We start from the raw sequence: 17,599 nt of genomic DNA on the forward strand, positions 1-17,599 counted from the left end.
GGGGGGGGGGGGTCCAGTGCGGCCCATCGGATGAGTGTTAAAATGAATATAATAAAAAAACTAGGGCCGGGACTTTAACGCGTTAATCACAATTAATTAATTACAATGTGAATTAAGATGAATTAATTACACAAAAAATAACACATTAAACATTTTTTACGCATTTTTTGCACCGCGGAACGTTTCTCACTGGATGAGTTTCGGAAGACTGATTATACTGGAGCACCAACTAGCGTTCATGACTTCAGACAACAACAAACCACAGTGAACATGAACGAAGAAGCTGACGAGACCGTGTCGGTTGGCCCCGTGAATGGGAAATCTTATTATAATAAACACACGGATGGAAGCGTCGATAAGAGCGTGGTTGTGTGCAAGCTGAGCAACAAGGAATTCACATCGAGCCTCAAGTATCACCTCAACGCAAAACAATTAGCAGCTAGCGTGGACGTTACAAGGACCCACACCCAACCCACACTGCACCAGATGACTGGTTTAAGGACCAGGGTAACTAAGACCACGTCTGAAAAAATAACCAATGTTATGAATGTACTTGAAAGTATTGTTCTACTTAAAGAAACCTAGTTTACAGAAGGTCTACTTACCTATAGGCTACCGGAATTTCTGAAAGTACTATATTTCTAAATATGCTATTGCTACACTTGTCTCCTGGAATTGGTTGAACAAAAATAAAAATCCATGTGAAAAAAATTACTTTTCACTGTTCTCAGGTCAAATATTTATGCAATTAAAATGCGATTAATTTTGATTAGTTAATTACAAAGCCTCTAATTAATTAGATTAATATTTTTCATTGAGTCCCGGCCCTAAAAAAAACACTTACCGGAGCACAGGAATACATTTTTTTCCTTTGCATGATATTTACCAGGGGGGGGGGGGGGTCTTTAGGGCTGTCAACCCCGGGTGTTAGTGGGGTGGACGGTCTCGTCAGGGGGGGGAATTGAAGCCGAAATGGAGCCAAGTCCAGTAGATTTTTTCGCATTTGGGGACCGCCTTCTCATTCATTGATAAATATCATGCTTTATTCCTTGAGCCAAGTGTTTTTTTTCAAGCTGGAAAGTAGCACAGCACAGCCTAAGGAATGTATCTCATCTGTGGGCCTAGGTCGGGGGGCGTGAAATTTTAGTATCGCCTAGGGCAGCCAATGGCTCTGGCTGTGGCCAAAGATGTATAGCAAAGGTTTGCACAAAAATGCATATGAAAGGGTTAACAGTTCTACGTTTTACTGCTGTACTGCTCGCACAACATTTTAAGTATGAGGAGGATTGCTAAAATTCTTCTCTCATTTGTTCATTGAAATAGTGGCGGTTGTTTGAGGACTACAACATTTACTACGTACAATTTTTTCATGAAGTATCATTTTAAAAGTTCCTTCAAAGCTATCCAATTTAGGCAAGTTAATCAAGGAAGTACTATAATGTTCTTAGGTTATTGTCACGGTGTGGGTCTGCTTCATGTCTTATTTTGTAGTTTTCATGTCTCTTGTGTCCCTGGGTAACTTCACTTCCTGTCTTCCCCTGTGATTGTCTGCCGTGCCTGATCGTTTCCACCTGTGTTCAATCACCTGCACCTCCCTTGTGTATTTAAGTCCTGTGAGTCTCTTGTCTTGTGTGGCGTCATTACATGTCAACCGTTCATGTGTCAAGTAAGTCCGTGTTTTCAAGTCCAGGTTCCTGTTTTCGTCTGTTTTGTTTTTGCCTCCTTCCTCCCCTTTTGCTCGTTGGAGTGATTATGAGTTTGAGGTTTTGATTATTAAAGTTCTTTTATTTTTCATCAACTCCGCGACTGAGTCCTCCCTCCTTGCCCTCGACCTCGCGTCCCTGACAGTTATGCCGAATAGTATTGACCCATGAGGGTTCAAGTCGGCTCCACATTAACCATCATGTGCAGAGTAACACACTATCTCAATAGCCCCGTCTATCACACTACTTTATTGTCGGGTCTCAAGTTGCTAATCTGGGTGTGAACAATGTGCAGAGTTAAGTGACCGTCCCGCTGTATCAAAGGCGCTGTATCTAGTTACCTGGAGGGAACCTGCTTAGCCAGGTACACAATTAGTGTAATTTGGTAACTGTGTGAATATAATAAAAATATGTTAATAATGTTTGGGACTTTGTTCACGTAGTTATTTATAAACTAACCCATGTCCATGACCGAGTGGTTTTGCGGCCCTCGAGGGAAGCAGGTGTTTCGGTGTGGAATCACAGTGCTAACCACGGGCTCACCACGACGCTCTGCTGCATCCAAGTGTGTAATAACGTGACGTCGGTGGGGTCTGACAAAGAGGCCAAATGAGAACTTGCAACACAACACCTCGGTCACCACAAAGCGAATGAAAGAAATACTCCTTTTTTCCCGGCACTATGGAGAAGAGGAATGCACATTTGCCAGAATATCACACCCGAGGAAGTGCACGACCACCATATAAAAGACCTGTAGCAGGAGGTTCGTTCACATACTAGCTGACATCATGAAGGTCCTGCTCCCCACGCTGCTGCTGCTGTGCAGCGCTCAAGGTGAGCAAACCTTGGATTACGATCACATCCTATCTCTTAAGAAAAACAGAATTTTCATGCGGCCGTCTGATATGATCATTGGTGATGATGCATTCCCTCTCACTAATCCTCTTCTTCTCATCAGTGCTCACACTGAGGTGCTTCACCTGCAGAGACGGGAGTGACGGCATCTGCAAGGAGGCGACGGACTGCCCGACATCGTCCCACTTTTGCAAGACGTTCGAGAACGGTACGTCATCCTTGTTTGTTCATAATTTAGGGAGAAGCCTGAAATATTATTCAGGCCGAGGGACGGTTTAGACATTTTACAAAATATTGTTGTTGTTTTTCCATAGATACTCAATTTTCTCGAACTTGTGAGGACTTCTGTGTCGAGGGACAACACACGACCTGCTGCAAGAGCGACCTTTGCTTTTGAGTCACCGCTCTTAGTTCACTTTACTTTTCTACAGAATGAAAATATAGGGGGAAAGAACTGACTTCCATCTGAAGGAAGCTCCTTTGTTAGTTCATCTGTTTTCAATGTGACTTTCCTATCATTGAGTTCATTACTTTCGATTAAATCTCATCTGTTATTAAATCAGTCATTAAAAAGAATTAAAAAAAGATTCTCTCTGTTGATTCTATCAATTTGATTTATCCATCTTTTGGAACATGTTACAGATGTTAAAACTGTGTGTATGCTGTACAAAAACAGTTAATTAACAGTATTGTTATAAATATTTCACATAGGCTCGAGGTCGATAGTTTGTAGAGAAATAACTACTAGGAAGCGTATAAGAATATGCTGAGTAAAGAAACTCTTTAAGTGTGAAAAGTGGGCTGAGGTCGGAGGGAATGGTGGAGATGACTGTATTGATCACAAGCCCTTCTGTAGGTTTTCTGTGTTGTTCACATAAAACCAAGACATTGAGACCTGATCACAAGCAACATTATAATAACACAAGAAAGTACCCAAGCTGAATGAACGGCTTGATTCAAACAGCACAGTTAATTCCACTTACAATAAAAATAAATCATACCCTCTTTAAAATGTAGGTCATAAGGGTTAATACGTCCGCCTGTGCCTTCCTTACATTAGAGCGGATCAGATGTCAGAGTGGGATGATTGGCGGATTAATAGAGCTGTTTTCCTGTGCTGCAGGTTAATGCACACACTCTGGACGCAGATGATAATAAAAACACTGCATGGAAAAACTTTTCTTTCGTTGCAACGACTTTCCATCATTTAGAGGAATAATTTTTGACTTCTTGAGAAGCCAGCGTGTTGTACAAAGCCACACATAGAGCATGTGGGGGAAATACCCCTCTCACTGCTGCCCACACAGGAAAGAGTTATGGCTGCTGCAGAAGGTGAGAATTAGCAGGCGCCTGTCTGTCTATGTGATGACGGCGTGCTGTAGATATCGAAGTGCTTGCTGTCACTTCAGCTTTCCACTGCTGGGAGGGATTATTGCCTGTGGATGTAAATGATGATCCGAGAAACATTGAAAAATTGTCTCACAACTGCTTCCTTGGAGAAGATGATGGCGACTGATTGGAGTGCATCACCAGTCAGGGTTTAATTGCAAGCGAGGCGTCTGATCACAAGTGGTGGGGAGTACAATTCCTCTCTCATACTCTCGAGGTGTTGCACTACTTTTTATTACATGGCAATTCCAACATCTGCATGTACCTACATAGGTGTTCTATATATTTGATGAACCACTTGACATCTTCACTGATCAATTTAGAACAAACAAATGTTCTATATAATAGTTGCAACTGGTCCCACCAGATACAACTGTAACATACTGTTAAAACAGTAATGCACAAAATAACATTCTAGCAATGTCTTAAAATATAGTCACAGCCATCTGAGCCTTTTTTTGAGTTTCCTTTTTAAAAGAGGCTGCAGACATATTTTGTAAACAAAATATTAAATGTAGAATTTTTTTTAGTATTGGATATTTTTTTGTTAATCTATGTGATTGATGTGGCCGAGATTAATTCGCCAAAATATTTGATCGTAGTTAACGAACCTTTTTTTAACTTCTTCCGGAATTTGACCGGAAGTTGACCGCGGAACCGAAACGGCCGCCAGCTGCAGTCAGTGACATCGGAGAAAGCAAGGCGGTGGCTCAAGATGGGGAGAGATTTTTCCATTGGAAGTAAAACAAACAGAGACGCAACACACAGCGGAGAACTGTGCAGAAGAATTCCTCCCCGTGTCAAACTGAAGGAGGGTGAGTGACAAACGGACCACTTTAAGCACCGCTAGTCTAAGCTAGTGCTAGGCTAAGCTAGCTGCCAGAGTCACTAATTCAACATGTTGCACCCGGTGTAATTCTGCCTCCAAGATGTGTGTAGTTTTGTGTTTAAAATAACGTGAACAATTAGACAACAGAGTCTAAAATACACACTTTCTAAAGTGCGTCACGTCTTACAAGTAAAACGTAAAACAAACATTAACAACAACATTCTTTAATCGCGATTATTGCATTTCAAAATGTGCGATTAATTAGCTAATTTTTTATATCTATTGACAGCCCTAGTAATTTTTTACATTTTCCTTCTGGTGCTTTTACTTAACGAACATAGGAATTAAAGCGTATCTTGCTTATTCAGACCCTAAGTTTAGGTAAAAAAAAAAAAGAGCATGGATGCTGAACTAAGCTACAATGCTGGAAAAAAAGGAAAAGATTGAAAACAAACACTCGCTCTGTTGATCCACCACTGGTGGTCAACAGTGACTCCTGCAGCTGGGAGAGTAATGGTGGGCCATCTATTGGATTAGTGGAGGAATTTCACTGTGGTATTAATCTGAGAAGACAGCTGGCGACCCGGGCTCACGCTGAGCTGTTGTGTCTCTCGGTGGCTGGCTGTCACTCAGCACGCTGCCGGCCAGCCATCGGACGCAGCAGCAGCCAGCAGCCACCATGAACCTTTTCTGCTTCTCGCTGGTAAGAGACACGCTTTTGATTCACCCATGTTCTACCCAACGAGCTTTATTGGGCGAAAAGAGGACTTTCGCCCTCCTGATGCAAATTTATAAAAATAAATAATAAGACAAGTAAACAACAAACACAGCATTCTGTGTTAGCAGATGAAAGTGGGGAGGATGCGTCAAAGGTTGTGTTCCATCCGTACTGTAACCGCTCAAATAGTCGTATCAAACTTGTGTCAATATCCTTGTAAATAAATGAGGTTTTCATCAGATATACCGTGTGGAATAATGCATTAGGGCGCACATTCAGGACTCTGGAGGAGAAAGCAGAAATGATGTATTAACGAGTGAAGCGACCCGGGGTGAAAACAAGTGCGTGTTGGAAGCATGTGCACGCATGCACCATGTGTGCATGCGTGCACATGCTTCCAACACGCACTTGTCTTGCACTTGTCTTGCTGTCACGCTAGAAACGAGCACTAGTTAGTTAATGGGCTGTTCAATTATGGAGTGACGTTATTAAAAATGAATCACGTGTGATGATTTCTAGTCATTCCTGAGTTTTTGCAGGATACTGCAGTTCAACATATTACAGCAACCGATTAAAGCGAGGTAGTGTTAAAGCAGCTGCGATGAAGAAGAAATATAAACAATGCAAATGTTTGTGTTTTTATGAACGTGGTCAAACCTCACCTAACTTCACAAAGAGATTAGCATTACAAAATAAAAGGCCTTTCGTTGCCACTACAGTAAATATAATTCAAGCTGCAGACACGACGAGACGGATGAATTTACGCATTCCTAGAAGGAATGCAAACAAGCGGAGCCGCTTTTTAATCCACACTGAAATCTGCGCAGAGGAAAATTTCAATCCTCCGCTACATCGGTGGCTGATAAGCAAATTTAAAAGGAGCTTTGGAGCGGCATTATCCTTTCAGTAATATCAAATCCTCATAGCTCGACTTGTGATGCTCGGCCCCAGGTCACAATGAAAACAGATTTATGATTGCTTTGATCTTATTATTTCTTCAAGTTCTCTCAGTTTGACGTTCTACAAACAGGCTTTATTTTAACCTCCAACCATGTGGTCTATTACATTTAATTTCCTTACAAGTGACAAAAAACCCCTCCGTGTTATGTGCAAATTATGTGTCCTTCATCAGACGTATCAATCAGACCTAATCCAAAGATATGGATGAAATCCATCCATAAACCAGGCATGTGTTCACAGAGTTAAACCGTCTCACAGCTGCGTGTGTGTGTGTGTGCGTGTGTTTGCATGTGCATGTGCACCAGGAGGGGTCCATGGACAGCCTGTACGAGGCGGTGCAGAGCTCCGGGGACGGTCCACCGCCACCCATCCCCAGCCGCTCCTCCAGCCGCTCCGCGAGCCGCTCCTGCAGTCCGGCGGTGATGCTGGACGACCAAACCAACTGGCCCGGCTCCGGGAGATCTATTTCAATGGTGAGTGGGGTGGTGGGGGGGGGGGACGCGATGGGAGTCGTGTGAACGACCAGGACCAGATTGTATCGGGTCACTTCGCAGGGGAATTGGGACTTTTGGAATTCCAACCAGCAGATTGTAGCTGTAAAATAAAGCTGATTATTAAATGACAAACTGCCAGGTGGCAGATGCAGTTTCTGATTCAGGCGTTAGCACGAAATCGATTTAAAAGGGATGGGATAGTGTATATTTTGTTTGAATGTTTAAAAACATCTGACTGAAAATGAGATGTCCTCTTGTTTTTCTTTCAGGAGATGCCACAGATGCAGGGCACCAACTCCAATAAGAAGAAAAGAAGGTGAGCTGAGGCATGGTGAACATGGCACCAAACCACATCAGTTTCCACTCTAAATCTATTTGTTATATGCATTCGGTTGTATTCGAACAATGAGAGTATTTAAAAACCTTTTAATCTTTCTGTTGCTTTTGTTCGGATGTCCGTGCAAACTGCAGAGCAAATCTGACACGCAAGAGCTTTACCATGAAGTAATAATATTGCCTGAAAGGATCCCGGTTTATTGCCACTGGGGGGTTAATACTGTAAATCCTTCCTGAAGCAGAGCAGACGAGCTCTTGAGCAGTGCTCCTCTCCTCTTTCCTATCATTAGTTCATGTGGTCTGATGACATGCAATGCTGTGTCTTAAGAAAACACAATTACAAAAAAAAGAAAGGTGTTACATATTGTGTGAAATGTTGAGTTGGTTTATTGGCAGTGAAGCTGGGACTGTTGGGAAAGCAACAGGCAGATTATAGCTTTTGTAGTAAGCAGATTTACACCTGTACATCGTCAATATTTTCCTCTTTTGTTGGGTGAATGAAACCATCTTATGACGTCCGTGGGATTGTTGTGGTTTGTTGCCAAACTAAAAGGGCAGAAACACATCTTGTCAAACACCAATTAAAGGAAGCTATGCAATAACCTTTATTTGATTTGTTTTACTTTCAGAACACACATATCCAAATCTGCATCGGAAACACTGGGTGAGTACAAACTATGAATGATTTTGAGGATTGTGTACTTGAACATAATAACTATGACATATATTCACCTGCATTATAACCCTGAAGAAAGAAAACTGTGAAATAATGTACCTTTTTTTTCCCCAAGCTGATAAGAAAATACAGTTTTGTATTATGTAGATGAAAACCAACAACACACAACGATGTTTGCGACTTAGAAAACAATTTCATTTAGTGTGTCTGTCACCCCCCCCCCCCCTTCATTTTAAATCCTTAGTGTTTGTGATTTGTCTCCCTTCATGTTAGATAACCTCGGCTGTAATACGGCGGTTTGGCAGCCCGCCAAGAGCCGGGAAGATTTAGTCCACAACAATCACAGCGAAGGTAAATAGCAAATAAATGGGTTAAGCTCATAAATGTGGAGACGTTCATTTGGACTCTCAGCGTGACCCGAGAGGACAGGCGCTGGGTTTCCAACCAATTTTAACATCAAAATGGTCCCCTCAAAGGCTGACAAAGACGGTCCGAGGAATCGATGGATAAAACAGCTCATTGGGGGGGATATGTTTTATTTCTCTTGGTTTTTCCGGTGCTTTTACTAACCTGATATAATAACGTCGTGTGTCCCTGTAGAGACGAGGAAGACAAAACACAGAACAGAAACCAAAGAAGTGAAAGGAGCCCATCATTCTGGCACAAAGAAAAAGGAGAAACCGAACTCCAGCCAGGTACGAATAAAAAGCTGATTCACTCTTCATGGCTTCACTAATTAAAGCTATGTTACATTTAAGCATAACGTCTCCACAAATATATTATATATAGAATACTGCGTGGGTTACAAAGAATAAGTACATATATGACCACAGAGACGTGGTGTGTGTGTATATATATATATATATATATATTAGGGCCGGGACTCGATTAAAAATATTAATTTTTAATTAATTAGAGGCTTTGTAATTAATTAATCGAAATTAATCGCATTTTAATTGCATAAATATTTGACCTGAGAACAGTGAGAAGTCATTTTTTTCACATGGATTTTTATTTTTGTGCAATTAAGTGTAGCAATAGCATATTTAGAAATATAGTAATAGGCTAAATGAAAATGGCTTTTTGACTTGAGAACCAGAGAGGCCACCGGCACGGCTAGAAACCGGGATGGATGAGATGAATTTACAAATCAAAGTATTAATGTGTCACATGTTTTCAGTGTTTCCAAGGCAATAGCTCGGTGTCAGAGTCCAAACCTGCTGTGAAAAAACCCCAAAAGACCGGAAAGAAGACCGGCGGAAAGAGCGGTAAAGAAGGCTCGAAGAAAAGTCACAGCTCAACAGGTAGGACGGCTTTCAGCGACAGCGAAATCAAGGTCCCCCTTCGTCCACGATGAAACTGCCCTCAAGTGACCTCATTTTCTTCCGTATGACTCATTGTGACAAAATCATTACAATAGAGGAACGGGACTCAAAATGTGGCAATTCTCTAAATGCAAAACCTTTCCTCTCTGAAGAGTTCTGGAATTTTACTTCTGCTTTTGTGCGTCGCAACTCCTTTAGCGCAGGTGTTTCTAGTGGTTACAAGAGGTTACAAAGACAAAGGCCATCTTCATGTTCCCTCTCTTGTGGTCTCCTTCTTCCAGCAAAGCCTTTTTTCCAGTCGCTTCTGGGTCTAAAGAGGCATATTTCCCCGCACAATTTTCCGTCGCGTGACTTAATAAGTGTGTCATAAGTGTGTCGTAACGCCGTCTCAAGGTGGCGTTACGACAGCGGTGCACCCGACGCCGCCGCATGACTCGCGATTCAACACGCCACCGGTCATTCCACGCTCTCTTCTTTCTCCTCTCTCAGTGTCGCCTCCCCCGGGCGCCACGAGCCCGCCCACGGGACCCCCCTGCGCGGACGCGGCGCGCGCGCCCGACAGGAGGCCCTACCCGGGCAAGTCCTCCACCCTCCCCGCCCAAGAGAACGCCGGGGCGGGGCGGCGCGCGGACGCCGTCGCCCTCCCCGGCGGGGCGACGCCCACCCACGCCCACCGCCAGCGGTGGAGCAACCCGGGGGACGGCAGCCCCGCCTGGGGGGGCGCCCGGCACACCTGCCGCAGGCCGCTGACGGAGTACCGCGTCTACTCCCAGGACTTCCCCGAGCCCCCCGAGGGGGAGTGGGAAGGAAGACGCCGGCAGGCGGCGGACGGGAGCGACGCCTCGCCGCGGGGCTGTAGACCCCCTCGGATTCCCCCGAAGGTGTCGCGGTCCGTCACGGACGCCGACCTGTCGGAACCGAACGTGAGTGTCGAGCTGGAAGCCGTTAAGATGTGAGAATGCTCTGAAGCGCCGGCGGAGGAGCCGAGGCTGAATGCTGCATGTGGGATGTAGAATATTTCCACAGCTGTTTTGTGGCGGGGAGCTAAAGCCGCCGCATCCGTACACGCTCTCTCGCCAAAGCCACAAGACTCCATTAGAAGGAAAAAAACGTTAATCCCACAGATAACAGGGGGGGGGGGGGGGGTGCTTGATCGGTTTATTTGTTCATGTTTCCGGGGGGACTTTTGGGCTCGTCTTCGATGCGGCGAGTTCCACCGTCACGCGGCGCCAGTGACGCATATTAAAAGCAGCTTGACCCTCAAAAGGTTGACCCTTGACATGTCTGACAGCGTAAGACCTCTGCAGAGGACCCCCGCTGGGACGCGAAGCAGTTAAAGCCATGACTCGGGGGAGGTGGGGGGGGGGGGGGGGGGGGAAATGGTATAAGATGAAAAGGATCATCCGGTGAGGAGATTACGATGACCTTATGGATCTGTAGCACCGTCGATTCTAGGGGGTAAAATGTCATGAAACGTCTTTAAGGGTTTCGTTGATTGTGTAGGCTTTGACCTCCATCTTTAATCACCTGGTTCTACAAGTCCAACCTGTCTGCTCACTTCTAGATGGAACCTTTGGCCTGTAACACATGATCAGTTAAATATCTGAAGACATTTTAAAATTCTAAATGAGCCATACTTTTACAATTTATACGATTATGTGAATTTACCGCAAATATGATGCCATCCTCCCCTTAAAAACCCATTCTAAACACATCAAACCAATAATTCCGACATATTTCAGGTGACTTCATTTTAAACTCCTCAGCTGAACTGCAGCTTCTCCGCAGAGTCAGGAGCCCCCTGAATGAGTAGATTAGAAGCCGTAATCTGGATTCAAAAAGGAGGTCGATTGCAAGCAGTGGGATTATGGTTTTGTCTTTTCCCCTTTCTACAACTTGTTGAAATACCCCGCAATGTAAACGCAGCGGTGAAACCCCGACATGGCCACATCGGCCGCTCACATTCACAGATGGCGCAATGGTTCTGTGGTCAAAATCAAAATCCCACCGTGAAAGCGTCAAGGGGAGAAAAAAAGTAAGGGAATGTGTTCTAACATAACGAGTGCAGAGGTGAACCGGAAGGCGTTTCGACACCAGCGAGTTGCCACTTTCAGCCGTCCCTCTGTCCCGCATCAGCACTTCCCCAAAAGTATTCACCCTCGTGAAGAAATGACTGCATTAGAAGAGAGACTGCAGCATCATTTACCAAAACCAAGTTCCCCATTGCTATTAAAAGAAAAGAGGAAATGTCCGCCATTTTCTCATTTTTCTATGTTATAATTTAATCTATTAAATGGACAAAAACTTTACAGCTTTTACTGGAAAAGTTGTTAGTTTCTCACACCGTGACGCACTCTTAACTCACGTAAATGCCACACACACGGTAGCAGATAACAAGACGTCTCACATCTTGTGAAAAACACAAACACTGCAAATATAAAACCAAAACACAGTCATTCCTGGAAGTGACTGTTCTTCTTCTTTTTTTCTTTTTTTTTTTTCAAAACGCAAACTCAGGCCCGTGTATTTCTCCCTTTCTAAGCAACGCTGCCTCCGAGAGGCTCGGCGTCGATTGCCTCACATCCTGTGCGCTGTGAGGAAGTGGTCCGTCCAGGCCGTCGCACGGGCAGCCGCGAACTCAGTCGAGCACAGAGCGCCGCAGACAGCAGACGAGAGATCCCACAGTAACCTGAAAGGAAGAAAAAAAGAAAACAGGGGTCGGGGGGGGGGGGGGAACGCGATGTTACACAGGGCGGCCTCCAACGTGTCCGACAAAGCAAAGGGCAGCAAGCCGAAGGTACGTGCACTCGCGTCGCTTTGGACATGGTACCTTCACAAGGGAGTTGTGTCTCGATTTTAATCAAAACAAACAACAACAAAAATGTAAAAGTTGGAATTTTAAAAGTGTTTTGCAAATTACTTTGACGTAAACATTCGATTTTTTTTGCAGCTACACACAGTGAACTACATTTTTTTTTTAAGGGAAATCCTCATCATTGAAGGCAAACAGTAATTCATACAAACGCTGAGATGACAATAACGATGCATGAACGTTGCTGCGCTCGAGGAGGGAAGCGACGGCCTGTCGGACAACGAGCTGCAATAAACCAATCCACAGGGGGCCGTCTAGGAGTACGGAGCTCCCATCTATCCAGGGATTACCCATTTATTTAATTTAGGAGATGACGGGGCGCCAGGACAGATTATAATGACTTTTAGTTTTATTAAAATTGGGGGGGGGGGAAATAGGAAAGATTTAAAAGCTGAGGCAAGCGGGGAGAACGTATGGGCGGCGTCGTGGGGACTTTAAAGTGTTTTATCCACTCATTCTCGACATTGACAGGTTCAACACACGACCACATATTGTAGCAGCTCTCATTTCGGGAACACTCGAAACCGACTGATCATCGACACACCGACACATATACTGCCTTTAGTGATCAAATCGGTGGCTTTCCTAAATACACACTATCACTATCTAAGTGAAAGACAGAGGAAAACAGTGCAAAGCTTCACACGTCGTCGTTAAAATCCACCGGACGCCGCGGCCCCTTTGAGCTCGGGCGAGGACTCGCGAGTGGGCGCCTCCCTGTTGCGCAACGCCGGTAAACCTCGCTGCACAAAACGGGGTCAGTCGTCTCTGTGACACGCTTTTGTGTTTTTTGTTTTTTTTAATCCTCCCCACAGCGCTCCACCAGCTTCGGCAGGTTCGAGGGACTCAGAAACCACCCGACACAAGCGAGACCCGAGGAAAATGGAACAGCCGCGGTGCGTAGATTACATCTTGTTTTTAACACGCTAGAAAACAAAGAGTGAGAATGAGAGCAGGTAATTGTCAGCAAGCGCCCCAGGTGGAGAACACCTTGGATGGACACATTGAAGTAAAAGGATTTTCTCCTATTTCACAATACGATACTACGGTGTTATCGCTATACCTCCAAATTATGCGACATGCCGGGTCTTGCTTCAGCAGTTGCCAACATCTGCTCTGCATAATTTCATTTCATTATTCACATTGAAATCATTTTTATTGCAGCCAAATGTTTGTTTTGTTTTTGAGCTGTCATCAACAGTTTTAGTTTATAATGGAACAGAGTTTAGTTCGGGAAAGAAAATGAGTAAGAGGGAGAAATATGAGGTTTAACACCACTCCAGTATGTGTACTGAACCGGCTCTCTTCACACAGCCGACAGATGAAAACGAGACTTTGGACCTGAACAAATCGTCCGGACTCGGGAAGAAGATGAAGGCGATTTCACTGACCATGCGCAGAAAAATGGGCAAAAAACACGCCAAGTCTTTTTCTGAGGAGACTGTGAGTAGACCTGCAAAAATACACACACACACACACACACACACACACACACACACCAGGTGGAGGAGGTTAAGCGCTTTGATCATTTAAACTAATTTTTAATCCAGGAAGGTACAAATTAAAAAGTCATGACACCCTTCAACAATATGTGATCCATAAATGTATGAAAGTAACAAACAACACCTGTCACATGAAGTTTATACTTATGGGGGTTTTTTTTCTAAAGATTCTTATCGCTCATAAAACCACATCCTCAAATACAAAGCTGTTTCTGACATCATATCAATGACGCACTTCAAGAAGGCAGTTCTCTGATGATTAAACTCAACAAGAATGACAAGAAGATTTTTACTAACTTTCGCAACCTACGTCTCCACCTGAAGTGCTCCAGCTTCCTTAAAGTCTTTCATTTTTATTTAGATTTAATGATGTAAGTGAACCTCGACATTGAAAACTGCCCCTGTCCTCGCAGGGTGACGACACGGACAAAGACCCAGAGGCGGAGACGGAGAGCGGCGCTGCTGCTGCTGCTGCTGAGAAAACCCCCGCGAAGACCAGCAACTCCTCGGAAAGCCTCTGCAGTGGCCAGAGCTCCTCTAGTAAGCACCCACACGCAACACGCATTCACCGCATGAACAAATTCGAGTAAATTGTCGTGGCACATCCGTGACGCTGCGCCCGTCGGTTCAGGTGGTGTCACCAGCGAGTCCGCCGGCTCCGGCCAGAGAGACAGTCTGAGGCTGGAGGAGGACGGCTCCTATCAGGGACAGTTCTGCTGCAGGGCTCGGGTCCACACGGACTTCGTTCCCAGCCCGTACGACACGGACTCCCTCAAGCTCAAGGTCAGACGCGGCGACGTTGTCGTAAAAACTGTGTCACGAGGCACCAAATACCTTCTATTCATCCGCCGGAGTCGTTTCCCAGGTCGGCGACGTCATCAGCGTCATCAGCAAGCCGCCGATGGGCATCTGGACGGGCATGCTGAACAACAAAGTGGGCAACTTCAAGTTCATCTATGTCGACGTCGTGGCGGATAAAGAGGAGGAAGAGGAAGCTCCCAAGATCAGGCAACAGAAGCTGTGCAAAAAACCTCGGCCTAAAACCCTGCTGGAGTTACTGGAGCGCCTGAATCTGGAGGTGAGGGCGGGATCCCACTCGCTTCGATTCCAATCCGCTCCCAAGGCAAGAGATGAGAGTTAACGCGTGATTACCATGTTGCAGGAGTACGCCTCTGCCTTGCTGCTGAACGGCTACCAGACGGTGGAGGACCTGCTGCACCTGCAGGAGAAGCACCTGATCGAGCTGAACGTCAAAGACCCCGAGCACAGGCGCAAGCTCCTCGCCGCCGCCGAGTGCCGCTACACAGGTTAGCCACGACTTACGCTAAGTATTAGCCACGGCATTTAACCACGCATGGCTAATTACTGTTAAACAAACAGCCCCATTGTTCTTAAGTGGCTTATTTCAGCACTAATGACCGGCCCACCTGTCATGTGCCACTTTGTTTTGTTTTTTACCTGTCGAAGCAGTTTCACAAACCGGTTCATTTGATGTATAATTAATAATGTTAACACAATGGAGTGGGTGGATGAGCAATTAAAAGAATGAAAGGCTGGATGTGTGGGAGGAGCATCTATCTCACCATGTTATTGTTAATAACCAAGTTATCACATTCCCACAAACATTGTTAAGCCGAGTGAAAATGACTCACATTCTGTCACATTGTTTCGATTATCAGGATATAAAATATTGTTTTCTTAATTAAATATTTGAACCCAAAGCTCATCACCAATTAAATAAGTGCTAATGAAAGTGGAAAAAATGAACGAGCAAAAATCCCTTTAAACCAAAGGCAACGACAACGAAGCATGAACTGGAGCGCCAATCAGAAATGAACATTCAACAAAGCACTCCAACTTTAAAAAGCTTTTCTTTTTAGTGGTAGTAAAAAAAACAGACACCGAGGTAAAGACAGTAATACAATAAAGATCATTAATCCCGTTTCTGAGAAGTTCGCTTTTGTGGCTCCGAAGAGCAATCGATGGCGCGCGCTGATGCCTATCTGTGACTTCCTGTTACTCAGAAAGAAAGTGTCGATGGGGCAGAAGGTGTTCCTGTCGCTCTGCCAATGAAAACAATACCAGTTTCTAAAGAGGGAACAGAATCCACCGGCTAGTTGTGTTCGCAGTGCGCGTGTTTTATTGCAGGTGAAGTGCAAATAAAAAGGTCACTGCCAGTTTAAACAGATGGCGGGCAGCTGCAGCAGCGTGACCCCCCCCTCGCCCCTCCGCCAGTAATTTAATCAAACTAAACTCCATTAGGTTAGTGGTTTGCCGACCAGAGCGGGAGGATTAGTAGCTTCCATCAGTGGAGTAATATGTTCACTCTGTGGAAGTGGAAAAACAGAAGTGAGAGGAGAGGATGTTAAATTACAGTTTTCCACTGCTGTACTATTTCGATCATTTGGCCTCTAGGGCAACAAAACATCGCCTCCGGTTTCTCTGTTGTAATGAATCTTCATTTAAATGTGAAGGTTTTTGGATGTTTTTTTTTTGTTCCACTGACTGAAGCACTCGGCACTTGTTTTTCTTCTCCAACGTGGTTGAAAACAGAAGCTTGTAATATTGTGACCTTTTGATCTAATTCCATTTGGTTTGTGGGCCACAGGTGACGACGTCAGGGACGCCGAGGAGCTCCGATCCGCCCACGGCCTTCGGGAAGAAGACAGCGACTGTCCCAGAGACTCGGGCTGCTTCATTCCATCTGAATGTCCGGACAGCAAAGAGGACGCGGAGCAGCTGGCGGACGCCGTGGACTCTTAGAGCGAAGGACGCTCTGACCGACGGCGTGCAGTGTGGAGGGTTTTCTCCTCACTGGTGGTTTTAACGATTATCCCCTCCAAACAGCTATGGATTTATTACGCTTTTTAAGTTTGAATAATATGGATTCATGTCGTTATTCAAAATCTTTTTACCTCAAAATAACTTGCAAAAGCCCCCAAAACACAAGTGAATATGCAACTCAATGAACTTTTACTTGCAGAAGAAACCATTGAATTACTCCATGCAACCTGACAAATAATTGTTACTGGTAACAATTCAGATTCACAATCAAGACAAAAGGCTGATTAACTACCAAGCGTAGTATTAGAATGAAAATATTCATATTAAGCACATAGTTGTACTTCAGTAAGGAGGTTTGAGTATTGCTACTTCCAACATCCCCAGTAAGAGAAAGGGTGGAAAGTAAAGCAAGCCGCGGTTTGCACGCATCGCTGAACATTAACGTTTGAATCAATACGGCTAAAATACTGCTTGTGTCAAAGTGAAGAAGGGCCTGGTTATAGCGTTATTGGTGTATCAATGTAGCGTTACTTAGCCATGGTCTGTGTTACGTTAGCTATCCGCTAACCACACACACACACGCGCTTACTTCACTCAGTAGTTAATGATACTGATCAGGGTGTACTTTTACATCATTTTTTGCTGTTGAACTGTTTACTATTTTAATCATTTTATTGATTAAACGTTGTATTTATTGCATTGTAAGTCATATGCTTTTGTTCTCTATATAAAGCCTTTATTTATAACATCCGCATCATCAGATCCATTATCAATTATTCAACACGCAGTACAGACTTATTTTCTTTACTTTGAATTGTTATTGATGAAGGGATGATTTTCAAATGTAGTGTCCGGGTCCAAAAGCATATTCAAATCCTGCCTATAAAATGTATACTGTAATCACATGTTATTTTCTAAACGCGAGTGTTTGAGTGAACGAGAGAAACAATGTACGGACGCATGTAAAAGTTAAATTGTTTTCACAACTTTTGTAAATAAAATCAAAGAAATACAATTAAAACCCTGATTATTGAAAGTCATTATTCATTTAATCTAGCTTGATGAATACGCATATAATAATTGATTTTTGACAATCTTTATATGAACTTACTTAAATCGTGTTTTATGTGACGCATTTAATTTCAACGTTAACCTC

At 44.2% G+C, this 17,599-nt stretch overlaps 2 protein-coding genes across 2 annotated transcripts; both read left to right on the plus strand.

Annotated features, from left to right (window-relative positions):
• The first annotated feature begins 2,337 nt into the window (after positions 1 to 2,337).
• ly6d (lymphocyte antigen 6 family member D) lies at positions 2,338 to 3,099 on the plus strand. The gene is made up of 3 exons (XM_037472207.2): positions 2,338 to 2,537; positions 2,662 to 2,766; positions 2,873 to 3,099. Exons 1-3 carry the CDS (start codon positions 2,492 to 2,494, stop codon positions 2,953 to 2,955), a joined length of 234 nt encoding a protein of 77 aa, XP_037328104.2. The 5' UTR covers positions 2,338 to 2,491; the 3' UTR covers positions 2,956 to 3,099.
• Positions 3,100 to 5,439: 2,340 nt separating this feature from the next.
• On the plus strand, positions 5,440 to 17,495 carry samsn1a (SAM domain, SH3 domain and nuclear localisation signals 1a). The gene is made up of 16 exons (XM_062561631.1): positions 5,440 to 5,479; positions 6,760 to 6,927; positions 7,218 to 7,264; positions 7,914 to 7,948; positions 8,234 to 8,311; positions 8,561 to 8,655; positions 9,141 to 9,264; positions 9,775 to 10,212; positions 11,739 to 12,082; positions 12,973 to 13,053; positions 13,472 to 13,600; positions 14,073 to 14,199; positions 14,291 to 14,442; positions 14,525 to 14,737; positions 14,822 to 14,966; positions 16,268 to 17,495. The coding sequence occupies exons 1-16, from the start codon at positions 5,456 to 5,458 to the stop codon at positions 16,420 to 16,422; spliced, it is 2,355 nt and encodes a 784-aa protein (XP_062417615.1). The 5' UTR covers positions 5,440 to 5,455; the 3' UTR covers positions 16,423 to 17,495.
• The last annotated feature ends 104 nt before the right edge of the window (positions 17,496 to 17,599 follow it).

Source organism: Pungitius pungitius, chromosome 3 (genome assembly GCF_949316345.1).
Source record: "Pungitius pungitius chromosome 3, fPunPun2.1, whole genome shotgun sequence".
In the NCBI taxonomy this organism is placed as follows: domain Eukaryota; kingdom Metazoa; phylum Chordata; class Actinopteri; order Perciformes; family Gasterosteidae; genus Pungitius; species Pungitius pungitius.

Coding starts and splice junctions, on each gene's coding strand:
- samsn1a (XM_062561631.1), top strand. CDS start 5,456: ATGAACCTTTTCTGCTTCTCGCTG. Junction 7,949..8,233: donor ATCTGCATCGGAAACACTGG/GTGAGTACAAAC, acceptor CCTTCATGTTAG/ATAACCTCGGCTGTAATACG. Junction 10,213..11,738: donor CCTGTCGGAACCGAACGTGA/GTGTCGAGCTGG, acceptor ACCAAAACACAG/TCATTCCTGGAAGTGACTGT.
- ly6d (XM_037472207.2), top strand. CDS start 2,492: ATGAAGGTCCTGCTCCCCACGCTGCTGCTGCTGTGCAGCGCTCAAG. Junction 2,538..2,661: donor GCTGCTGTGCAGCGCTCAAG/GTGAGCAAACCT, acceptor TCTTCTCATCAG/TGCTCACACTGAGGTGCTTC. Junction 2,767..2,872: donor TTGCAAGACGTTCGAGAACG/GTACGTCATCCT, acceptor GTTTTTCCATAG/ATACTCAATTTTCTCGAACT.